Source organism: Silurus aristotelis (genome assembly GCF_946808225.1).
Source record: "Silurus aristotelis genome assembly, chromosome: 6".
NCBI lineage: Eukaryota > Metazoa > Chordata > Actinopteri > Siluriformes > Siluridae > Silurus > Silurus aristotelis.
Genome location: NC_139579.1, coordinates 15310086 through 15329710, shown reverse-complemented (window position 1 = coordinate 15329710; position 19625 = coordinate 15310086). Strand labels below are relative to the sequence as shown.

The 19625-nt window shown below is 39.8% G+C and overlaps 1 protein-coding gene across 4 annotated transcripts in view; it reads right to left on the bottom strand.

Annotated features, from left to right (window-relative positions):
* Positions 1 to 19625, bottom strand: part of bahd1 (bromo adjacent homology domain containing 1) — a 61678-nt gene that overhangs the window by 13520 nt on the left and 28533 nt on the right. Inside the window, exons 1-3 of one of the 4 annotated variants that reach the window (XM_083543664.1) lie at positions 11939 to 12431; positions 7104 to 8712; positions 822 to 1195 (exon numbers count right to left, since the gene is read on the bottom strand). In XM_083543664.1, coding sequence (XP_083399790.1) covers positions 822 to 1195; positions 7104 to 8685 — 1956 coding nt within the window. In that variant the 5' untranslated portion in view covers positions 8686 to 8712; positions 11939 to 12431. Of the gene's footprint in view, positions 1 to 821; positions 1196 to 7103; positions 8713 to 11644; positions 11851 to 11938; positions 12432 to 19625 lie in introns of those variants that run through there. The other 3 variants (XM_083543663.1, XM_083543662.1, XM_083543661.1) reach the window with 3 other exon arrangements.

Genomic DNA, 19625 nt, shown 5'->3' with positions numbered 1-19625 from the left:
TCATTAAAAACAATACAAATGATTGATTTACACAAATTGTACACAATTTGTTTCTGTTTAATTATTTTATACATATACATATATATATATATATATATATATATATATATATATATATATATATATATACACACATACATACAATTTTTTTTTTCTTTTTTTTTTTTTTTTTCTTTTTTACAGAAACAACCCAGCATGAGTGAATATGTTCAGAGGAAAAATCCCCTATAAGCTTTAAAACGTTTAAATTAAGGTAGTTTAACTCAACATGTGGCTTTTGCTTTTTTTTTTAAGTACATTTTTTTTGTAAGTACACTTAGGGTTTATAGGGTTTATATAGTTATAATAAGCGAAACATCTCATTAAAAATTGCATTTTATCCCATTAAGTTTTTCATCCCATTAATAATAATAATTTTTTTTTTTTTATAAAAAATAATAGAAATAATTCGCCAGATTAATCGATTATCAAAATATTCGTTAGTTGCAGCCCTTAGAATATTCGCAATCAAAATTCTCCTTTTGAATTTTAGGATGACCTTTGAAGAAAACGTTCAGGTGAAGAATGTAGCAATTATATTATAAATGGTTTATGGTCTATAGGTTGTGCACTTCATGTACCTCAATTTAGAATTTAATAGAGGAAGACAAAGAAAATAGGAGCATTATTAATTCACACACACACACACACACACACACACACACACACACACACACACACACACACACACACAGCCTCGGCAGTGCAAGGCAACACTCGCTATTCTCACATCCTCCACCAGCCATTTTCTAGTCAGGACAGAAGAGAACACGAGTACGTACCACTATGAATACCTCCTTCTCAGCCGCTGTGCCCACAGGCAGCCAGCCGTTGGTGGCCCGTCGCCGACTGATCTTGGCCTGTTTGGTGCTTGGATTGCAATGGCCGGCTCCCAGCTGGCCCTCCTTCACATGGGGGCAGACAGCTGTGTCCCGTATAGCAGAGCGCGAGCTGCTGGGCGGCTTGGCACTCTGAGGGCACTCTCGGCCTACGCGTAACTGGACCTGTGGACGCCCAGTGTCCGGCAGAGGAGACTGCAGGTGCGGCATAGGCTGTGTGGCAGCAGGCACACTTGGGATGGGGCAGACCGATAGGGGCATGGTTGGGGCCATGGAAATAGAGGGGCTGTGCTTGTCCAGTGGATAGTTGTAGTCCTCTGTAACAGGGAGGTGAAAGCTTGACATTAGTGTCAAAAAACCTACATACAGATATTTATAATATATATAAGTATATAATTACAATATACAGTAAACCCTACAGTAAAATAATAATTCTATTTTTTATTAATACATTTTATTATTCCAACATTAAACTCCATAAAAACAATTCCCTATAAGTTTTTTGGTTTATGGTGCTGTCCGCGAGAGACCGGGAATATTAGCCAAATGTGGCAAATGTAATTCCGTGATAAACCGGGGCGCGAGATAATATATATATATATATATTAAAAAATTTGCAGAAATATAGAATATAGATAAAACTGATGCTATTTACATAGAGAATGTGAGCAAGTAATTTGGCTATTTTCTGCAATGATGCAGAATTCAAATGCAGTAATGATTCACGAGGAACAAAATGTACAATATAAAAAGGTATTATAGCATACAGTGGTTAATACATTCCTTAATTAAAAACCTCTACAAATCTTCCTTAAAGTCCCAGTCGCTGGTTTCTTTGTTACCCTTGACACAAGTCATACTGATCAGAATCATGGCGCTTTTCTTTTAGGAACAGGTGTGCAGGAGCAGTGAGTAGCTACAGAAGTACATAACATTTGGTCAATGCTGTAATCGGTGATTCGATTTTAATAGCTCGTTACATAGCTAACAGACCTTTCAAAATGGAGCCGAACAATTAGAAATGACCCATTGACGCTGTGCCTGCTGGAAATCGTATTATCTACAGTATAAGCGCCTAACCTCTGCTAGAATTTTGAACCATGCGTGCGATCCGGCCATCGTGTTCTACTCCGGGTGCAGGAAAAAAAACAAAACAAAACAAAAAAAAAAGACAGCCTTGAAATTTGAGTAAATTACCCCCATTTCAAACAGCCATCACATGATCTAGAATCAATGATGTGCTCATTTACTCTATAATCGCGCTTCTTTTGTGAGGTCAAATGGGCTGCAGGCCAACACAAATAAAAAGTAACGGCAAATGCGTTGTGGATCAAACCTTTTCCCGAACTTAATAGAGCCTTTCTTGCTTATTCTGGCTTCTCAGGGAGGTGACCGGCCAAGCATGAGAGAGAATGTGCAGCTCACTGCATGTTCACTCAGCTGTTAAGTCTCTGTATTATTACAAGCCGACTTGCACGCCTACAAAGTAGGGCTAGCGCTAGTCATGATATACACTAGCAGCTATACAGTATATTCTGCACATTGAGTGAACGGCGCTCGAGATAAGAAATTGACTGGCAAACATTTTGGCTGTTTGTTGAACCTATGAAAGATTTACCACCAAAACCACAAGATTATTTCAGGTTTTTTTGGAAAAGCAATTTATTTACTAAGGACCCCAGGCCACAGTGTTCATTAGCTGATTTAGTCGTTCATTAAAGCAGTGAACGTTGAAATAATTTAAACTATCTGGTGGTATAACAAATGATCTTTTCGTCGCGAAGGCTATCTAAAACTACATTTTCTATTTTCGCTCAAACACGCTGAGCTGCACTTTTGTTGCTGCAACAGCCTCTGGTGTGTAGGCTTTCTCTATGAAGTGCTTCTGTCTAGAAAATACATTAGTGTTCTGCCATTGTGCTGGTTGAAACTGTACAGCTGTAAGTATTTCCAATACATTTCCACTGGGTAAAGAATTGCTCAACCTAAATACATAACGCTGGTCGGTATATTGTTTGTTCAAATTAGGATTTCACGGTTAGTGTACACTGTGTGATTGGATGGTTTTCTCACGGTTTTCAAAAACGACACTATTTCCTCTCACCCACCCGTTTTTTTGCTGGTTATAACAACATTATGATAAATTTGTTCTTCAAAATACCTTTCATGAGGACTTTTCGAATTGGACTAGTTTCACGTGGGAAATGTGGAGTATTCGAATTATTCAAGTTTGTATCTGGGATTTCAGTGCAATTTGTATCAGTCATGTCAGCAAGTTTTATTTTTAACCATATTTTACTATTTTATAATGGCAGATAAACATCCTGTCGGAACCGACAGCTTGGTAATGATTCCGTTAATTTCCAATGGGAAAAGACGTTTTTGCACTTCAGGAAGTGTTTTTTTTTTTTTTCCTATTATTTCCCCAAAGAAAACCAAAACAGCTCAAATTATTGGGCAATTTTGCAAAGGAAAACGATAAGATATACAGTACTTTGGTCAGTGAGAAGAAATGCTGCAAAGTAAGAATGCTTTCAAATATATATATATATATATATATATATATATATATATATATATATATATGTATACATACATATACACACACTATATTGGCAAAATTATTGGGTCAAAAGTAACACCTGACCTTTCCTGCTGTGGTTCTTTTCCAAAAAGTTACCACAAAGCTGGAGGCACACAATTGTACAGGACGTCTTTAGATGCGCTATAATAAAATTTTGCCTTCACATGAACTTGGAAACCCAAAACCTGTTCCAGCATGGCGATGCCCCTGTGCACAAAGTGAGCTCCTTGACGATCTGGTTTATTACTTTGGAGAGTAAGATCTTGAGTGGCCTGCTATAAAGCTCTGATCTCATCCCTACTGAACACCTTTGGAATGAATTAGAATGCTGACTCCACCCCAGGTCTCATCACCTACATTAGTACCTCCAAAATCATGTGGAACATCTTCCCAGGAAAGTGGAGGAAATTATATGAGTAAATTGGGACTAAATGTGGAATGCAATGCCAATTTACAAAAAAATCTAAATTAAATCAATATTTGTTACTCTTTGGCACACATTTTGTCAGATCAGTGTCAAGTGTATGATTAACCAATTATACCAATCAGGTGCTAATCATCATCAATTATTTATTTAGGTTCGAAAACACAGTCATTAACTGAAACGGCTGTGTAGGAGGCTTTAAACTTGGCGAGGAAAAGCCAAACTCTGCTACCAAGGTGAGGGTGTGGAGGACAGTTTCATGCCATAGATCATACACCATGGTCATACACCAAGACTGAGCAAAGCGACTACACTGCATCAGCGAGGTCTCTCCCAGGAAAAAAATTCAAAGCAGACTGGGGTTTCAAAATGTGATGTAACGAGCAATGTTTAGAACCTTAGACAAATGAAAGACGCATCATACTTGCTTCCCTTCAATATCAGAAGACTTTTTCCCCACGCTTTGAACCCCGTGGCTTATACAATGAAGCGGCTAACTTCAAGCCAAAAAACTGAGCCCCATAACATTAGACCAATGAAATTGCCGAACGGGTTCAGGTGAACCAATTAAACTCTGTCTATTAAATCGGATGCGCGCCCACTGAATCGGGCCGCACCACATCATAAATATGGATGAGGTTCCTCTGACGTTTGACCTGCCACTCACTCGGACTGTCTACAGGAAATGCGAATCATTCGTCACGCTGAAAACAACCGGGCATGAAAAAAACGCACTTCACCTGTGTTCTGAGCTGCACGGCATCGGGAGAAAAGCTTCACCGATGGTGATTTTTAAACGCACGACGATGCCAAAAGATAAACTCCCGAGAGAAATAGTTGTGAAAGGAAGGAGGAAGACAGTGAACAATGACTTTCTTGGTAGGCTACTGTTTAGATACAAGCCGTGTAACAGACACTGTCTTTCGTTAAAGCCTGTGTAAAGTTCATTAGTTTTAATGTAGGCTTATAGACAGGTGCGGCTTATTTATGTTCAAAATAAAATCTTTGTAAAATTCAGTGGGTGCGACTTATATTTGGGTGCGCTTAATAGTCCGGAAATGACGGTACCCATCATGGGACGCGTCTGATTGGCACCAAATTCATTCTGCAGCAGGACAACGGCCTCAAACAAACAGCCGAGGTCACTAAGGACTGTCTTCAGTGTGAAGAAAAACCAAAGAGTCCTGGAAGTCATGGTTTGGCTCCCACAGGGCCCTGATCTCAACATCGTCGAGTCTGTCTGGGATAATATTACAAGACCGTAGGATTTCAGGCAGAAGATCTGAGCTCTGTGATTAGTTCTCCAAGATGATCAGAAAAACCTACCTGCTGAGTTCCTTCAAAATCTGTGTGGAAGTGTACCTAGAAGAATCGATGCTGTTTTGCGAGCAAAGGGTGGTCGCACCAAATATTGATTTCATTTGGATTTCTCGTCTGTTCTTTTACTTTCGATTTTAATTTTTGAAAGCGATCTTATTTTGCAGCATTTTTCCCATACCTGCCTAAAACGTTCACGCAGCACTGTATATCGCACGTAATGAGGACGTGTCAAGAAAAGCAACCGCTGCGCGTTTTATTTAAATGAATTCCCCTCACAGGTATAGGCTACATGAATCCTATCCTCATGACCTACTAATGATCAAAACACAAACCGCATAGCTGAGTGGACTACAGCAAGAGACTCTAATTACAGACAAAACAAACAGGTTGTATTCAAATGAGGTGTGCGCTGCGTTTTTCCTGGGAATCTCTCGTTACTACAGACATCCTCTGGCAAAATTTCTTGACGGGCAAATGTCAAGGAATCTTATCCAGTAGAAAAATTGTGCAAGCATTTGATCAGATTGTTTGGTTAAATATACACAATTATGGCACAAAATAAGGCACAAATAAGGCACAATTTTCCATCGTCCATTTTCAGCACCAGCCCGTTTAATTTTTTATTTTTTTAAATGGTAGACTAATACCGGGATATGAGCCGTAGTATTGTTTCGACAATTATACCACTCAAATGCATGCGCATACTGGTTATTGTAAAGTCATAATAGGAGCGTTATAACAACTGAGCCGAGCAAAGAGAATATTATCTGATTAACTAGGGATTGCGTCAGGTCGGATGGGTATAACGTATCCATCACAAAGTCCTGTAATGCTTTGCAGCTGTTTTAAGGTCAGTAAAAGTCTACAAGATTCCAGCTGTCATCTTACAATGAAAAGCCAAGTCAAGTCTCCTGCCAACAAAAATAACCAGCACCCTGCCCACCTGTGCCAATTATTCACATTCAAACGGGCGCTGAAAAGACGCCGGCGAGCAAACAGACATGGTGGAGTGGCTGCACGAAGTGAAAGAGGGGTTTTTAACGTTCAGCCGAATCTTTCTTTCCGAGTCGCTTTTAGAGCATCTCAATGGCTTTTATTTCACTATTTCCCCTTTTGTGCCGCTTAATGTTTAAAGATAGGCCTTACGACCTGACAGTTTAATGTCTCCGCGAGATAAAGCCGGAAATATCCCATATGCAGACGCTAATTAGGGGGTCGAAATGTTTGTGAATAGACCTCTGACATCATATTACAGTTCAATTGAGTAAAGGGAAAAAGTCGTGTTCGGGTATTTCTCTTTAACCCTTTTAAACGGATTATTAATATAATATATTATTAAAAAAAATAAATACATTAGGTCGCCTTTCGCTTGTTTTATAGAAGTGATTGTGTAGAATAAAAACAACCATCATGCACCATCCAGCATCTCAGTCAGCAATTGGGCAAAAAAATAAATAAAAGCTTTCTCATGTCACGTGACCGTTTTTGAGGCACTTGTCGAAAGCATCGTATACAATAAAGCTGGTATGAGGCAGAGAATATTACCTGTCTGAGTCAATGATAACCTTCTTAGCTCAAGGTATGCTGTGTTTTTAGCTCTATGAATATGCTTGGGGGTGGGGACGGGGTACTTTTTTTTTTTTTACTCAGAAAGCATTTCGACACAGCATGTTATGTGAGGTAATCATGACACATCGCAAGCATTTCCCCATTACAGTCCTCAGCATTTGACCTCGTACTGTTTGCCAAACATTATTTTGCATGGTTATCTCAGCAGGCATATTCTCGAACCAGCACAGCGTCAGTTATCACACAAGTGTTGAATAACTGAGGCTGATTCTATCGAGGAGCTCGTGCTAAGGGCGGATGGGTTTTCATCCCGTTTGCCTCGTCTTACCCATCTTGATCTTGTGGCTGCAGCTGGAGCATCCGCCGCTAAACGAGCAGCTCCTGTTAGCGATGGGCTGAGTGTGTCTGTAGGTACAGCTGCTGATCCTACACGGGTCGCCATAACACGTCCCCACAGAGTTGCAGTACACTGGATGAGGAATTCCTGGAGGGTGAGACACTGGAGAGGGCAGTAGTTTGGGTCTCTGGACCCCAGTCGGACACAGTGTAATAGGAGGTACAGGAGGTGGTGCGTGGGGTCCTGGACTTGTACTTACAGGGAGCGAGGATGTCCCGTGGTGGGCAATGTGGACATAGTAACCTGGGTAGCAGGAGTAAGAATGAGCACCTAGTGTCAAAGCTGGGTGGGTTAGTGTGTGAGGGGAGGGAAGGTATCCTTTTACAGATGGCAATGAATGCTGTTCTGATTCGGGAAACGCTTTCTGCCCAAGGAACAGGGCTAATCGGTGACAATATTCCACAGATCTCTCCTGGGAACAGCAGTAACATGAGTTCACGTCAGTCTCGGTTTTCTCCTCTTTTACAGGCTTCAGCGAGTAGCTTAGCAGAGACCTGCATTGGTATCCGGGTTTGATGAAGTCATGGCCCCCGGAAGTGCCTTCCCACAAAGTGTCAGTCTTGAGAGCCTCCTTCTTGCAGAGATTGCAGCACTGTTGAGATACTGGCAGCTTGGAAAGGCATGGTGGGCTGTGTTGTTTTTTCATCTTTCCCTGCAGTAGTTTTGTTCGTGCTCCACCACTGCCTGGCTTGGTGTCTGGTTTAGCTCGCCGTTTAGCTCCAGACGAGGTGCTAGTCAGCTTCAGAAGAGCGGCTGCGTTTAAACCTGCTAGACGCCTTGGGGTCGGACTGTTCAGATTCAGCTGGTCCAGATGTTCAGACTCCGTCTTTGCCTTCTTGGTTTTTTTAGGGTTTGTACTCTCGTCTCGTTCTCCCGCGTGTGCACGTTTTTGGCCTTCTAGTCCTTTTTTTGAAAGGTCTTTTTTTTTGGGGAGTTCACCATCACCCTTTTGGGAATTCTGCTGTTTTTTGGACATTTGAGAGTCCTCTCTGAACAACAAAAGGCTGTTGACTGCTTCAGCATTAAGAGAGGCCAACCGTCGCTTTCGAGGTTCGAGGAGTTCCACGAATAAGGCAGTTTTGTTCCTCTTGGTTTTGCTTTTTGGTCCAGGTTTTAGCCGACAGGTTTTGCATGCCTTCTTCCGACACGTACAGGGTTTGGTCCTTCCCTTCTTTGCCTTCATATTTCTTTTCCTTTTATTCTTAGGCACAGCTTTCATGCCGCCTTTAGAAGTTCCTCCTTCTTCTAAGCGAGTCAGTAGAACGCAGCAGTTTAAGGAGCCTACGTCATTTATTCCCTGCCGTCCTCTGAGTGGATAAAGCTTCCGGTCACTCTCTGCGTTTTGCTGCTTTATTTCCTTATCTCTTCCTCTTTTATAGGAATGCCTTTTAGTCTTCTTTTTCAGCACTATGTTCTCTGGCCAGGTTTTGCCCATGGTTTCAGCATGTATCTGGCAGCTCACCTGCTCCTTGGATTCTCTTCGATATCTACATAGAGTTCCTCTTCCGTGCATGTGTCATTACAATCTTCCGTGCGGATCCTGCGAAGAAAAAAAGGAAAATGCTCAAACTCAGTTGTGTTGCAGTGATGCAGGTCTGTAAATATTGTGGTTGGCTCATTCAAATTATGGTTTCTTTTCTGGCTTTGGCTAGTGGCTGCTGAAATCGATACGGCTGACTACGCAAAATAAAGATAGATGTAATAACTACATTATGAGCTGTGCACTCTCCCTCGCTGACTTCTAAGATGTCATCCATTTTCAACCTTCAGTTAAATACATTTTATATAAAGCATCCATTCCATATAAGCTCCAATTGACTGCCCCACACACACACAAAAAAACACACACACGTGCAGCATGTAAATACAGATGATTAATGAGGTCTTTTGAGTGTTACTTATTACCATAAATATTCTGCTCGTGTACATGCAGATAAGTCTAAAGTCAATATTCTGAAGATCATATAGAACATAAATCACATGATTGTAACACTGAATCCCTTATTTAACTTTTTTTTTTTTTTTAACCCTGTCCCTCACTCGGATTATCAAGAAACAGAAAAAAATAAGAAAATCAGAGCCATTTTCCACTTAACAGTATTCCTGCCTACATTTCAAGGCCACATAATTGTATAAACCATATGTATATACCATACATTTAGAACGGCAGTAATGTTAAAGAAGGACATGTTGAAGTTTAACCGCACAATCCCACAGGATTTGCTTCCTTTATATACCTGGGTGTGTATTACTAATCACTATATAACTACTCATTTTAGTATATTCCGATAATAATTGTTAGATACATGCCCGCACAAGTCTACACACTAATCAGGCATCATATGAACTGCAAAATTTGACCTGCTGACATGTTATTAACACTAGACATCATCCAATTAGTCTCCCTTAATGCAGCACTGATTCGTAAACCTTCTTCTCCTCCTTTTCCAGTCACATTTCCACTGTTTTAAGAGATCCATCATCTAACTGGTACATTTGTAATCAAGCACCAATACTTTCCCATTGGAAAATGACAACATTTTGAATCAAATGTACCTTCACAAAGTTCTTCAAGGTCTGTTGTGAACAGACTTCACAACAGTTCAGCAAGATTCAAACAGAACCGCTTTTTTGTCTGTTTTTTCCAAGTATAACGTTAATAGAGATCTCAATTGGCATTTTTTTTTTTTTATATATATATAAGATAGACAGATCAATAGATAAATGGATAGACAGATAGATGGATGTACTTTATTGATTTCCGAAGAGAAAATCTGGGAAATTTAAATTGATCGGAAATATAACACTACAGCAGGAAAGTTAAAATGGTCAGGAAATAGTTTGCAATCTAATGATTATTGTAGCTTTTCCCTAGCTAAATATCCAATGGTTTTTTTTTTTTACTTGTCCTGTTGCATACTTCTATTTTTGCTTTCTCAGCCATGATGACAAATAACGAGGAAATCGGTGGTTAGGGGAAAAAAAAAATAAAAAAAAATCACGGGCTGTATTTCACCGAGCTATTAGACGAGCGAGTTCACATACAGATGACAAACGTATCCGAACAAATTTCACAGATCGGCTTAAGATTGGTGACATTTACCGGGGAAAATAAATACACATTGATGGATTACACTTCCTCAGCTTCCTCAGCTTCCTGCACAAACCCACAAAAAAAACATTTTGGAGTCCTTAATCCCTGACAGAATCCTGACTGGTATGTATTCATTAAAATACACAATAAAATAGTTAAACAAACAAATAGAACCCCTGCTACATTTACATACATGTATAAACAACCTTAAAAGAGGTCTTATGAAAACCCTGAGTCATTTATCTCCTTTCTCCATAACAATAATGACATCTGGAAGAATCCAAATGAACCCATCGAAGTTTTAACGAAGGCAGAGTTCTCGTTTTTCCAGCCTTTTCTTATAACTTCACACCAGAAAGGAAAATACGAAGCTTTTAATGACGGCAACAAATCAATAAGCAAGAATTAAACTAGTGTAGATAGCGTTTAAGGCTTGTGTGTTCAACCGGCACGGCTTTTTACAGAGTCGGCATGTTTTCGTTTAGTAGCTGTAGTTTCTCGGTAGCTGAACAATTGCGTGACCCCAAACATGAATTTTTTATATATATATATATTGCAAACATTTGAATCAGTCTCGTGATTTTTACGTTGCGTACAAGAACACGATATAATTACCCCCCCACACACACACACACACACACACACACAGACACACACACACACACACACCTACAGTGCACTGCAGCAAATAGTGTCAGTCTCAGGAGTGCATCTGTTCCATTCTCTCATTTTCTGATCATCATTAGTTATCAAGAACATTATACACTTCTCTGTGGGGTGGTTCAACCTCGAGGTGTAGATCATGAGGAACTGCTGGGGGGGTTTTATTGGAGTGCTGGACAGTAAAGAATGTCTTCCCCCCCAAAAAAAAAAATGCAAGTGCATGAATGGGTTAGGGTTCATTTGGAGTACTGGTTGGAAACATGGCTCCTGAGACAAAGTAGCTATTAAACCCTGATTATGCACTGATGTTAACTTTGAACCTATAGAGAAATCAGAGGAGCTTTTCTCCACCCTCTCTCTTTCTGTCTCCCAATGCTGAGTTAAGGGAATTGATCCGACTTAAAGGACACGACAAAAAAATATGAGAGAGAGAGAGAGAGAGAGAGAGAGAGAGAGAGAGAGAGAGAGAGACTAATGTTTGTTTTTTGCTGCGATGCTGAAAATAATGCCATGTTTCTCCAGTAGAAGTGTTGAGAAGCGTGTTGGGAGCAGATCACACACAGGGCGTAACACATTCCCGGGTTCAAATCGTCGCGCTTGGGGCTCACACTCTCACACACACACACACACACACACACACACACCTTACAAACCCACATACACACACATGAAAACCCGAACTAAATAACTCCAAAGCCGATCAAATGAATCCCACCTCAATGTTTAGCTCGAGAAGCGAGAAGCAAAAAAAAAAAACCCCCCTCCTGCTCCTCGAGCCTTCACAAACCCCGGAGCCAGCGACGGTACGTCAGCGCCAAACGAGCACGCGAGAAAAAAAAATACAGCAGAAAGACACCGATTACCCCTTTTTTTTTTTTTTGCACGCGCTGCAATCGTTCACGCGGACGGGTTTCTTTCGACAGCAGAAAGAACCGAAAGGCGCACAATCGAAAGGAAAAGGGGAAAAAAAAAACACCACACATTCACATTAGTAATCCTGGGCTTTTACCTCCGAGTCCACTCCGTCAGCCGGGAAAAAAAACCGTCACATTCCGAAAGCGGTGCAAAAATCCCGGATTTGGATTATTATTTTTTTTGTAATGTGCTCGATGTTCACGCAACGAGAAGAAGAAGAAGAGCAGCAGCGAGAAGCAAGCAGCTGACAAGACACGGCTGAAGCGGTGACCTACTTCCGAAGTAGCACGCGCACGATTATATTCATGCGCCGGGACCACGCGCGGCTCACAGAGTTCAGAAAGCACGAGAGCACATTTCTAAAAAATCGTCTCCTTCTTTTTCTTTTTTTACATCCAGCAGTTATAAGTGGGTGAATGGGTGAAGGAAAGGGGAAAAAAAAAACACTGAATACATTAGCCAAGCTCATCAGCTGTTTAGTTTGTACGTAATCAAAAGGTTGTTACGTAACGAGCTGCCACTTCAAACCCTCACTAGATCTAATCAAGTGGATCACCAAGCAAAAACCTGATTATGGATCACTAACAGTCCTGGTGCGTTCACACCTGCCTTTAAAACTTTATACCAAAGTAAGGTCACGCTCCAGGAACTGAGACATAAACACTGGTCACCAGATGAGCTTGTGATGAAAAGGTTTCTTTGGTCAACACAAAAGTTTGATCGAGACTCGTTATTTAGCAGGGTGGAGGTTCTGTAGATCCTGGAAAGCCATTACACAAGTGTTTTTTTTAGAATTAGTTCTCACATATACGTACAGTATGACATGGTCTAAATAGAATCTTGTCTGTGAATCTTGCCTTAATAGACAATTATACAGTCCAGGTCTGATGATACAAACCCTAACATATACTGAAAAATAAAAGATTCTAGATCTATTAGCCAAGCCCATCAGCTGTTTACCGTTGCCATTTTAAACCCTCACTAGATCTAGCTGGATCACCAAGCAAACCCGCTCATGGATCACTAAGATCCCGAGCGCTTTCACTCCGATACACCTGCCTCGAATACTTCATTATTAGAAACCCAGAGTCTATAGGAAGGTCAAGCTCCAGGAACAGAAACATGAACAGCGAGCAATGGACAAGGTCGTGATGAAAAGTTTCCCGGGGTCAACACAATAGTTGAATAGTTTAATATGGACAGTGAGGTGGCAGTTCTGTGAGCCGTGAAAGCTGTTACCCAACTGGTCTTTTAGGATTAATTGTTACACTATGCATATGGCATGGTATAAATAGAATCCTGTCTTGATAGAGTGAATTACACAGCCCATGTCTGATTATACAAACCCTGACATTATTATTAAATCCAGGTCCTGGAGCTACTCCGTGTCCTGCACAATTCTGAACGTGCAGGACCATGCGTGGCTAACAGAGAATGCACAAGAGCACGTTCCTGAAAAACAGTCCTAGTGCTTTCACACCAATACACCTGGCTCATATACTTTATTATCAGGAACTTGTGGCTAACAGAGTTCAGGTAGCACAAGAGCACATTATTGAAAAACCTTCTTCTTCTATTCTTTTTTTTTTTTTTTTACATCCAGTGCTTATACGTGGGTGGGTGAAGAAAAGGGAAAAAATACAGAATCCATTAGCCAAGCTTATCAGCTGTTTAATTTCTAGGTGATCAAAAGGTCGTTACATAACGAGCTGCCAATTCAACCCTCACTAGATCTAACCAAGTGGATCACCAAGCAAAACCTGCTAATGGATCACTAAGAATCCTAGTGCTTTCACTCCAATACGCCAGCATCTGATACTTCAATCCATAGGAAGGTCGAGCTCCAGAAACAGCTACAGGAACAGTGAGCACTGGATGAGTTTGTGATGAAAAGTTTTCACCACAATAGTTCGATATAGACACATTGTTTAACGAGGTGGCTGTTCAGTAGTTCCTGAAAAGCTGTTATACAAGTGGGCTTTTAGGATTACTTGTCACACTATATGTATGACATGGTGTAAATAGAAACTTGTCTTAATAGAGTGAATTACACAGCCCATTTCTGCTTATACAAACCCTGGCATTGTTATTAAACCCAGGTCCTGGAGCTACCGTGTGCTTTAAAAACATGCAGGATCATGCGTGGCTAACAGAGTTTTAAAAAAAGCAAAACAGCACATGTCTGATAAACCTCCTTCTTCTTTTCTTCTCTTTTTTTTTTTTTTACATCCAGTAGTTGTGAGTGGGTGGGTGAGGGAAAGGAAAAAAATACTGAATCTATTAGCAAAGCTGATCAGCTGTTTATAGTTTTTACATAATCAAAAGGTCCATGATTTTTACTTAAAGAGCTGCCATTTCACTCCAATACACCAGTCTCAGACACTTCATTATTAGGAACTCATGGCTAACAGAGTTCAGAAAGCACAAGAGCACATTCCTGGAAAACCTTCTTCTTTTCTTTTTTTTTTTTTGCATCCAGTAGTTAGAAATGGGTGGATGAAGGAACGGGAAAAACTATTAAATCCATTAGCCAAGCTCATTGACTGTTTATAGTTTCTACATAATCAAAAGGTTGTTATTCAATGAGCTTCCACTGCAAACCCTCACTCAATCTAACCAAGTTGATCACCAAGTAAAACCTACTCATGGATCACTAACAGTCTAACAGATACTTCATTCCATAGGAAGGTTGAGCTTCAGACCACTGAAAATGCTTGTGATAAAAGGTTTTCCGGGGTCAAGACAATAATTTGTTAGGGACGCATTGTTTAGTGAGATGGAAGTTCTGTAGTTTCTGGAAAGCTGTTAAACAAGTTGCCTTTTAAGATTAAATGTCACCCTATATGTATAGCATGGCCTAAACAAATGGTCTGAGAATCTGTTCTTAATGGACTGAATTATACAGTCCAGGTTTGATTATACAAACGCTGACATTGTTATTAAACCCAGGTCTTGGAACTACCCTAGGTTCTGCACATTTGTAAATACACCAATTTGGAGAAGCCTGTAAATTAGCTTAAAAGCTTATTAAAGTGGATTCAGAGCAAGAACACTACATTGTGCAGGGCAGGGGGTACTCCAGGAACCTGTGGATTTTACAACAGAAGATACTCTAACAACAGTAGAAAGAGAAAACATTTTTATCACATTACAGAATAGTCAAATTCCTTCTTTGCATATCCCAGCTTGTTAGAAAGTTGGGAAGAGTGTGCAGGGCCAGTCACAATAGAGCAACCCCAAAGCAAAGAGGATAAAGAGCATTGCATAAGGGCCCAACATGGGGAATTTGAAGCCCCATGACCTTCTGATCAGCAACCTAAAGCCACTGAGCTTTAAGATACAACAACTAAAACCACAATGCCTATAAACACTATAGACACAACACCTTAAATACACTGTATAATCATCAATTAGCCAAATTTGGTCTCATGAAAAAAATTAAGTTGTGAACAAAAATTTTTTTATTGTTTTTTCAATTGTATGGTTTTACATATAAGGACATAATAATAAAAATAATCTGGTCTGTAGCAGGTTTGCTTCTAAAGCAGCAACCAGGTGCTGCTAGTCAAATGCCCTCGATTAATTTTTCATCAGCAAGTGTGACCACTTTTTAAAAACGCCTACGGTTCAGCAGTTTGCTTTTCTGGATCATTCAAGTAGGTGTTTACACAATGCAATATAACAGTAGGAACTATAACTGCAATGATTTTAGAGAAGCTGTTGTTGCTAGCCATCAATCCGGGAAGGGTTATAAGGTAATTTTCAAACAATTTAAAGTCCATCATTCTACAGTGAAGAACATTATTCACGAGTCAAAAACGTTTAAAACACTTGCCAATCTTTTCAGGAGTGGATGTCACATTTACCCCAAGGTCAGACTGTGCAATGCTCAGAGAAACTGCAAAAAGCCCAAGAGGTACATCTTAAGACTCTGCAGGTCTCAGTTAGCATTCTAAATGTGAAAGTTCATGACAGTACAATCAGCAAAAGATGGAACAAATATGGTTTTATTGAAAGGGTTGCCAGTAGGTGAGACAAAAGTGGAGATGTTTGGTCATATTGCATAGTGTCATGCTTAGCTAATATCAAACAGCATATCAAAACAAACACCTCATACCGATTGTCAAGCATGGTGGTGGAGGGTTGATGATTCAGGCTTTTTTTTTTTACAGTCACAGGACCTGGGCAACTAGGGCAGTCATTGTGTTAGCCATGAACTCCTGTATACCAAAGTAATTGAAAATCAATGTAAGGTCATCTGAAGTTGGTTGAAGTTAGTTCATGTAACAGGAAAAGGATCCCAAGCACATCAGCAAATCTATAACAGAAATGGTGAAAAGAAAAAGGAATCAAGATGCTGCAATTGCCCAGTCAAACTCTAGACCTCAACCCGAACAAAATGCTGTGGCAGAACGTTAAGAGAGCTGTGTACAAACAAAAGCCCACAAACCTCAATGAACTTAAGCAACACTCTAAAGAAGGGTGTGTCAAAATTTCTCCACAATGATGTGAGACACTAATAAAGTCATACATGACATGGTTACTTCAAGTGATTGCTGCTAAAGCTATTGAAAAATAAGGTATATTTAGTTTATTTCAAACATGTCTTTTCCATTTCAGATTAATTTTTTTCGAAAAAAATAAATAAAACACTGTGTAATATGTCATGTGTTTGGATGATTAGGCAACTACTGCAGAAGTGATAATGAAGACAGTATGAAAGGTACTTGGCATGACAACTGGAAAGAGAAAGGTAGACAAAGGGACGAGGTGGAATGAGGAAGTGCAGAAAAAGGCATAAGGATAAAGAGGTTGGCGAAACAGAATTGGGATCGGTTGCATAGTGTGTAGAGATGGTGAAGCAGGAAGTAGATAGGCCTAGTAAGGAGGAAGTGAGGGCAGTGATTAAGAGGATAAAGAGTGGAAAGTCGGTAGAACCAGATGACACACCAGTAGATGCAGGGAGATGTTTAGGAGAGATGGCAGTGGAGTTTTTTAACAAAATTGTTTAACAGGATTTTGGAAGGTGGGAGGATGCCTGAGAAATGGAGAAGGAGTGTGCTGGTACTGATTTTTAAGAATAAGGGAGATGTGCAGACCTGCAGTAACTACAGGGGAATAAAGTTGATCAGCCACACCATGAAGTTATGGGAAAGAGTAGTGGAAGCCAGGCTGAGAGAGCAACAGTATTGTTTCATTATGAGGAAGAGCACTACAAATCGGAAGTTTGCTCGGAATCTGGGGTCAGAGCATAGGGTCAACCATGTGGCAGTACACCTGGAAAACAGAGGGTTAAGGGTCTTGCTCAAGGGCGGCAGCTTGGCGATACTGATGATTGAACCCCCGACCTTCCAAACAGTACCCCAGCACCTTAACCACCACCCAGCACCTTAACCATTGAGCTACCACTCCCCCAGATGCAATATTAATTGCAATATTAGACACATAAAACCATAGAATTCAAAGAGGGTGCACTCTGAAAATTCAATCCTACATTTCTGCCAGGACTGGTCGGAAAGTGTCACTCGTTATTTTTAACTATGATTAAAATGCCTGTTACCAATTCTTCTAATGACACCTCCAATAAAACAACATATAGTCTGTGAAAGACATTCATCTTTGTGAGATTGATCCTGCAAATGGCTACAACATGCCAATTAGCCCTCTAACAAATAATCGTTTGCTCCTGTGATGAGTTCCAGATGAGCGCTCTTGAGCCTGGGTTGATAAATCATGGCATTCATACAGTATGTTTCCATAAATGCAGAGAGCTAATTATGCAGTGACATTCAAAGGGTCATCTTCCCTTTATACAATGCTACTGCTACTGAATTACTAGCAGTCTGAATTAGGAAGTGTCATATTCAACCCGTCCTCTGTAATTCACTCCCTGAATAAATGTTAATCATTCTGGTCAAAAACAATGGAAGCCATCTTTAACACACGTCACATCAAGGGTTCATCAGTGTGTTTTAATACGTTGCAAGGCATATTTCAGACATTATGTGTCATTGCCGTACAGCATCTCATCCATCACACAGCTTCATTCAGCCCTACTTTTTTTAATGGGATTACTTCAAACCCAGGTAGAACATGTTATTCGAGATAAAGGACACTTTAACAACCAACAAGACATTTTATCATGATCTAGTTAAGTCGACGTCTGAGTTTTTCCCCGCCAATCATTTTCCTTTCATACAAGAAGCAAACTTTTTCAGAGCTCAGTCCATCTGCGCTGCTTCTGTTCTCGCTTATTTGATTAAAAGCCAGATAACAGCAGATCCCTTACAAATGTGCCTGAAGAATTGAGACAGCTGTGCCATGAGGGTAAGCAATAACTCTAATAAACCAACGTGCACTGGCTTTGATACTGAAACAAAAATCTGCACAACAGAGACAGTTAATGAGAGCACTTCACTTCTTACAACGATGCAATATGGTACCGTATTAGTGACTTAAAAATTAAATAGTTTAGAATCAAACTTCCATTTCAAATGCAATTTGTAAATATATACCATTTATGTATATAATTTTTATTCAGTCTCTGAGAGATTAAATAAATTTTACCTAAATACAAAAACAAAAAGTATATTACGTATTTATATATTTGTTACTTAGGTATTTACAACTTATTGTAAGATATACAGTATGTAAATATTTTTTTTATTGCCAATTGTAGCTTTATGTATGCTTGTTAACCTAAGCAAAATGTCACTAACATCTTAGCAATTCAGGCTGCTTCTGTCTTAAAAATGCCAAAACTTTATTTAAGGCAGTGGTCCCCAACCCCCGGGCCGCGGACCAGCACGGCTCTGTGGGTCAATTGGTACCAGACCGCACAGAAAGAATACATAACTTACATTATTTCCGTTCTGATTCTGAATGATGTTTTATTTTGGAAAATTACAGGATTCTCTCCGCCATATCTGTCTATGACTTACTCTTGATGCATGTCAAGATGCCTCGGTCACATGTCTTACCTCCATCCGCTACCTTCTTAAAGGGGCTGATCCGGCCGCTAACACATAATACATTACCGTTAAATTGAAACCCCCAAGCTAGCAAAATGAACAAACAACAACACAGTGGATTCACAATTATTATTATATTTAGAAAATATACGTTTTTATGCCGGTCGTAAAGGCCAGTCCTTGAAAATATTGTCTGATATTAATCCGGTAGGTGGTGCAAAAAAGGATGGGGACCGCTGATTTAAGGGAAAAATGCACACTAGAGTGTAAAACATTGTGCAATCTAATTTAAGATGTGTAGCAGGCACCAACACCGATTTAAATTCAAATATACTGTTGAAATGTCACAATCATTTTGAGGACTGGCCATCTTAGGCTGCATGAGATGAAACGGGATGATGAATAAATCCCAGAAAACTAAAGTGCATTACATTTTACTAGGTTAATTATCGCACCCAAATGTAGGACAAATTAATCTCCCTACCACTGTGCCCACTGTTTAACCATGTGTCCACTTTATTTTTTGCTTGGTTGTAAGGTCATTTTGTTTGTTTTATTTTATTTACTCTATTATTCTTACGTGTTAAAATTTTGTTTCTCTTTAAAAGAGTGTACTGGCATTATTATGCACTTATAATTATACAATTGGCATAAAAAAAAACAAAAAAAAAACAACAACTTAAAATGTCTATCATTTATCGCAATTACAGAAAAGAGAGTACACCCCTCACATTTCAGCAACCATTTTAGTAGATATTATCAAGAGACAATACTATAGAAATACTATAGAATACTATAGAATCTATAGAA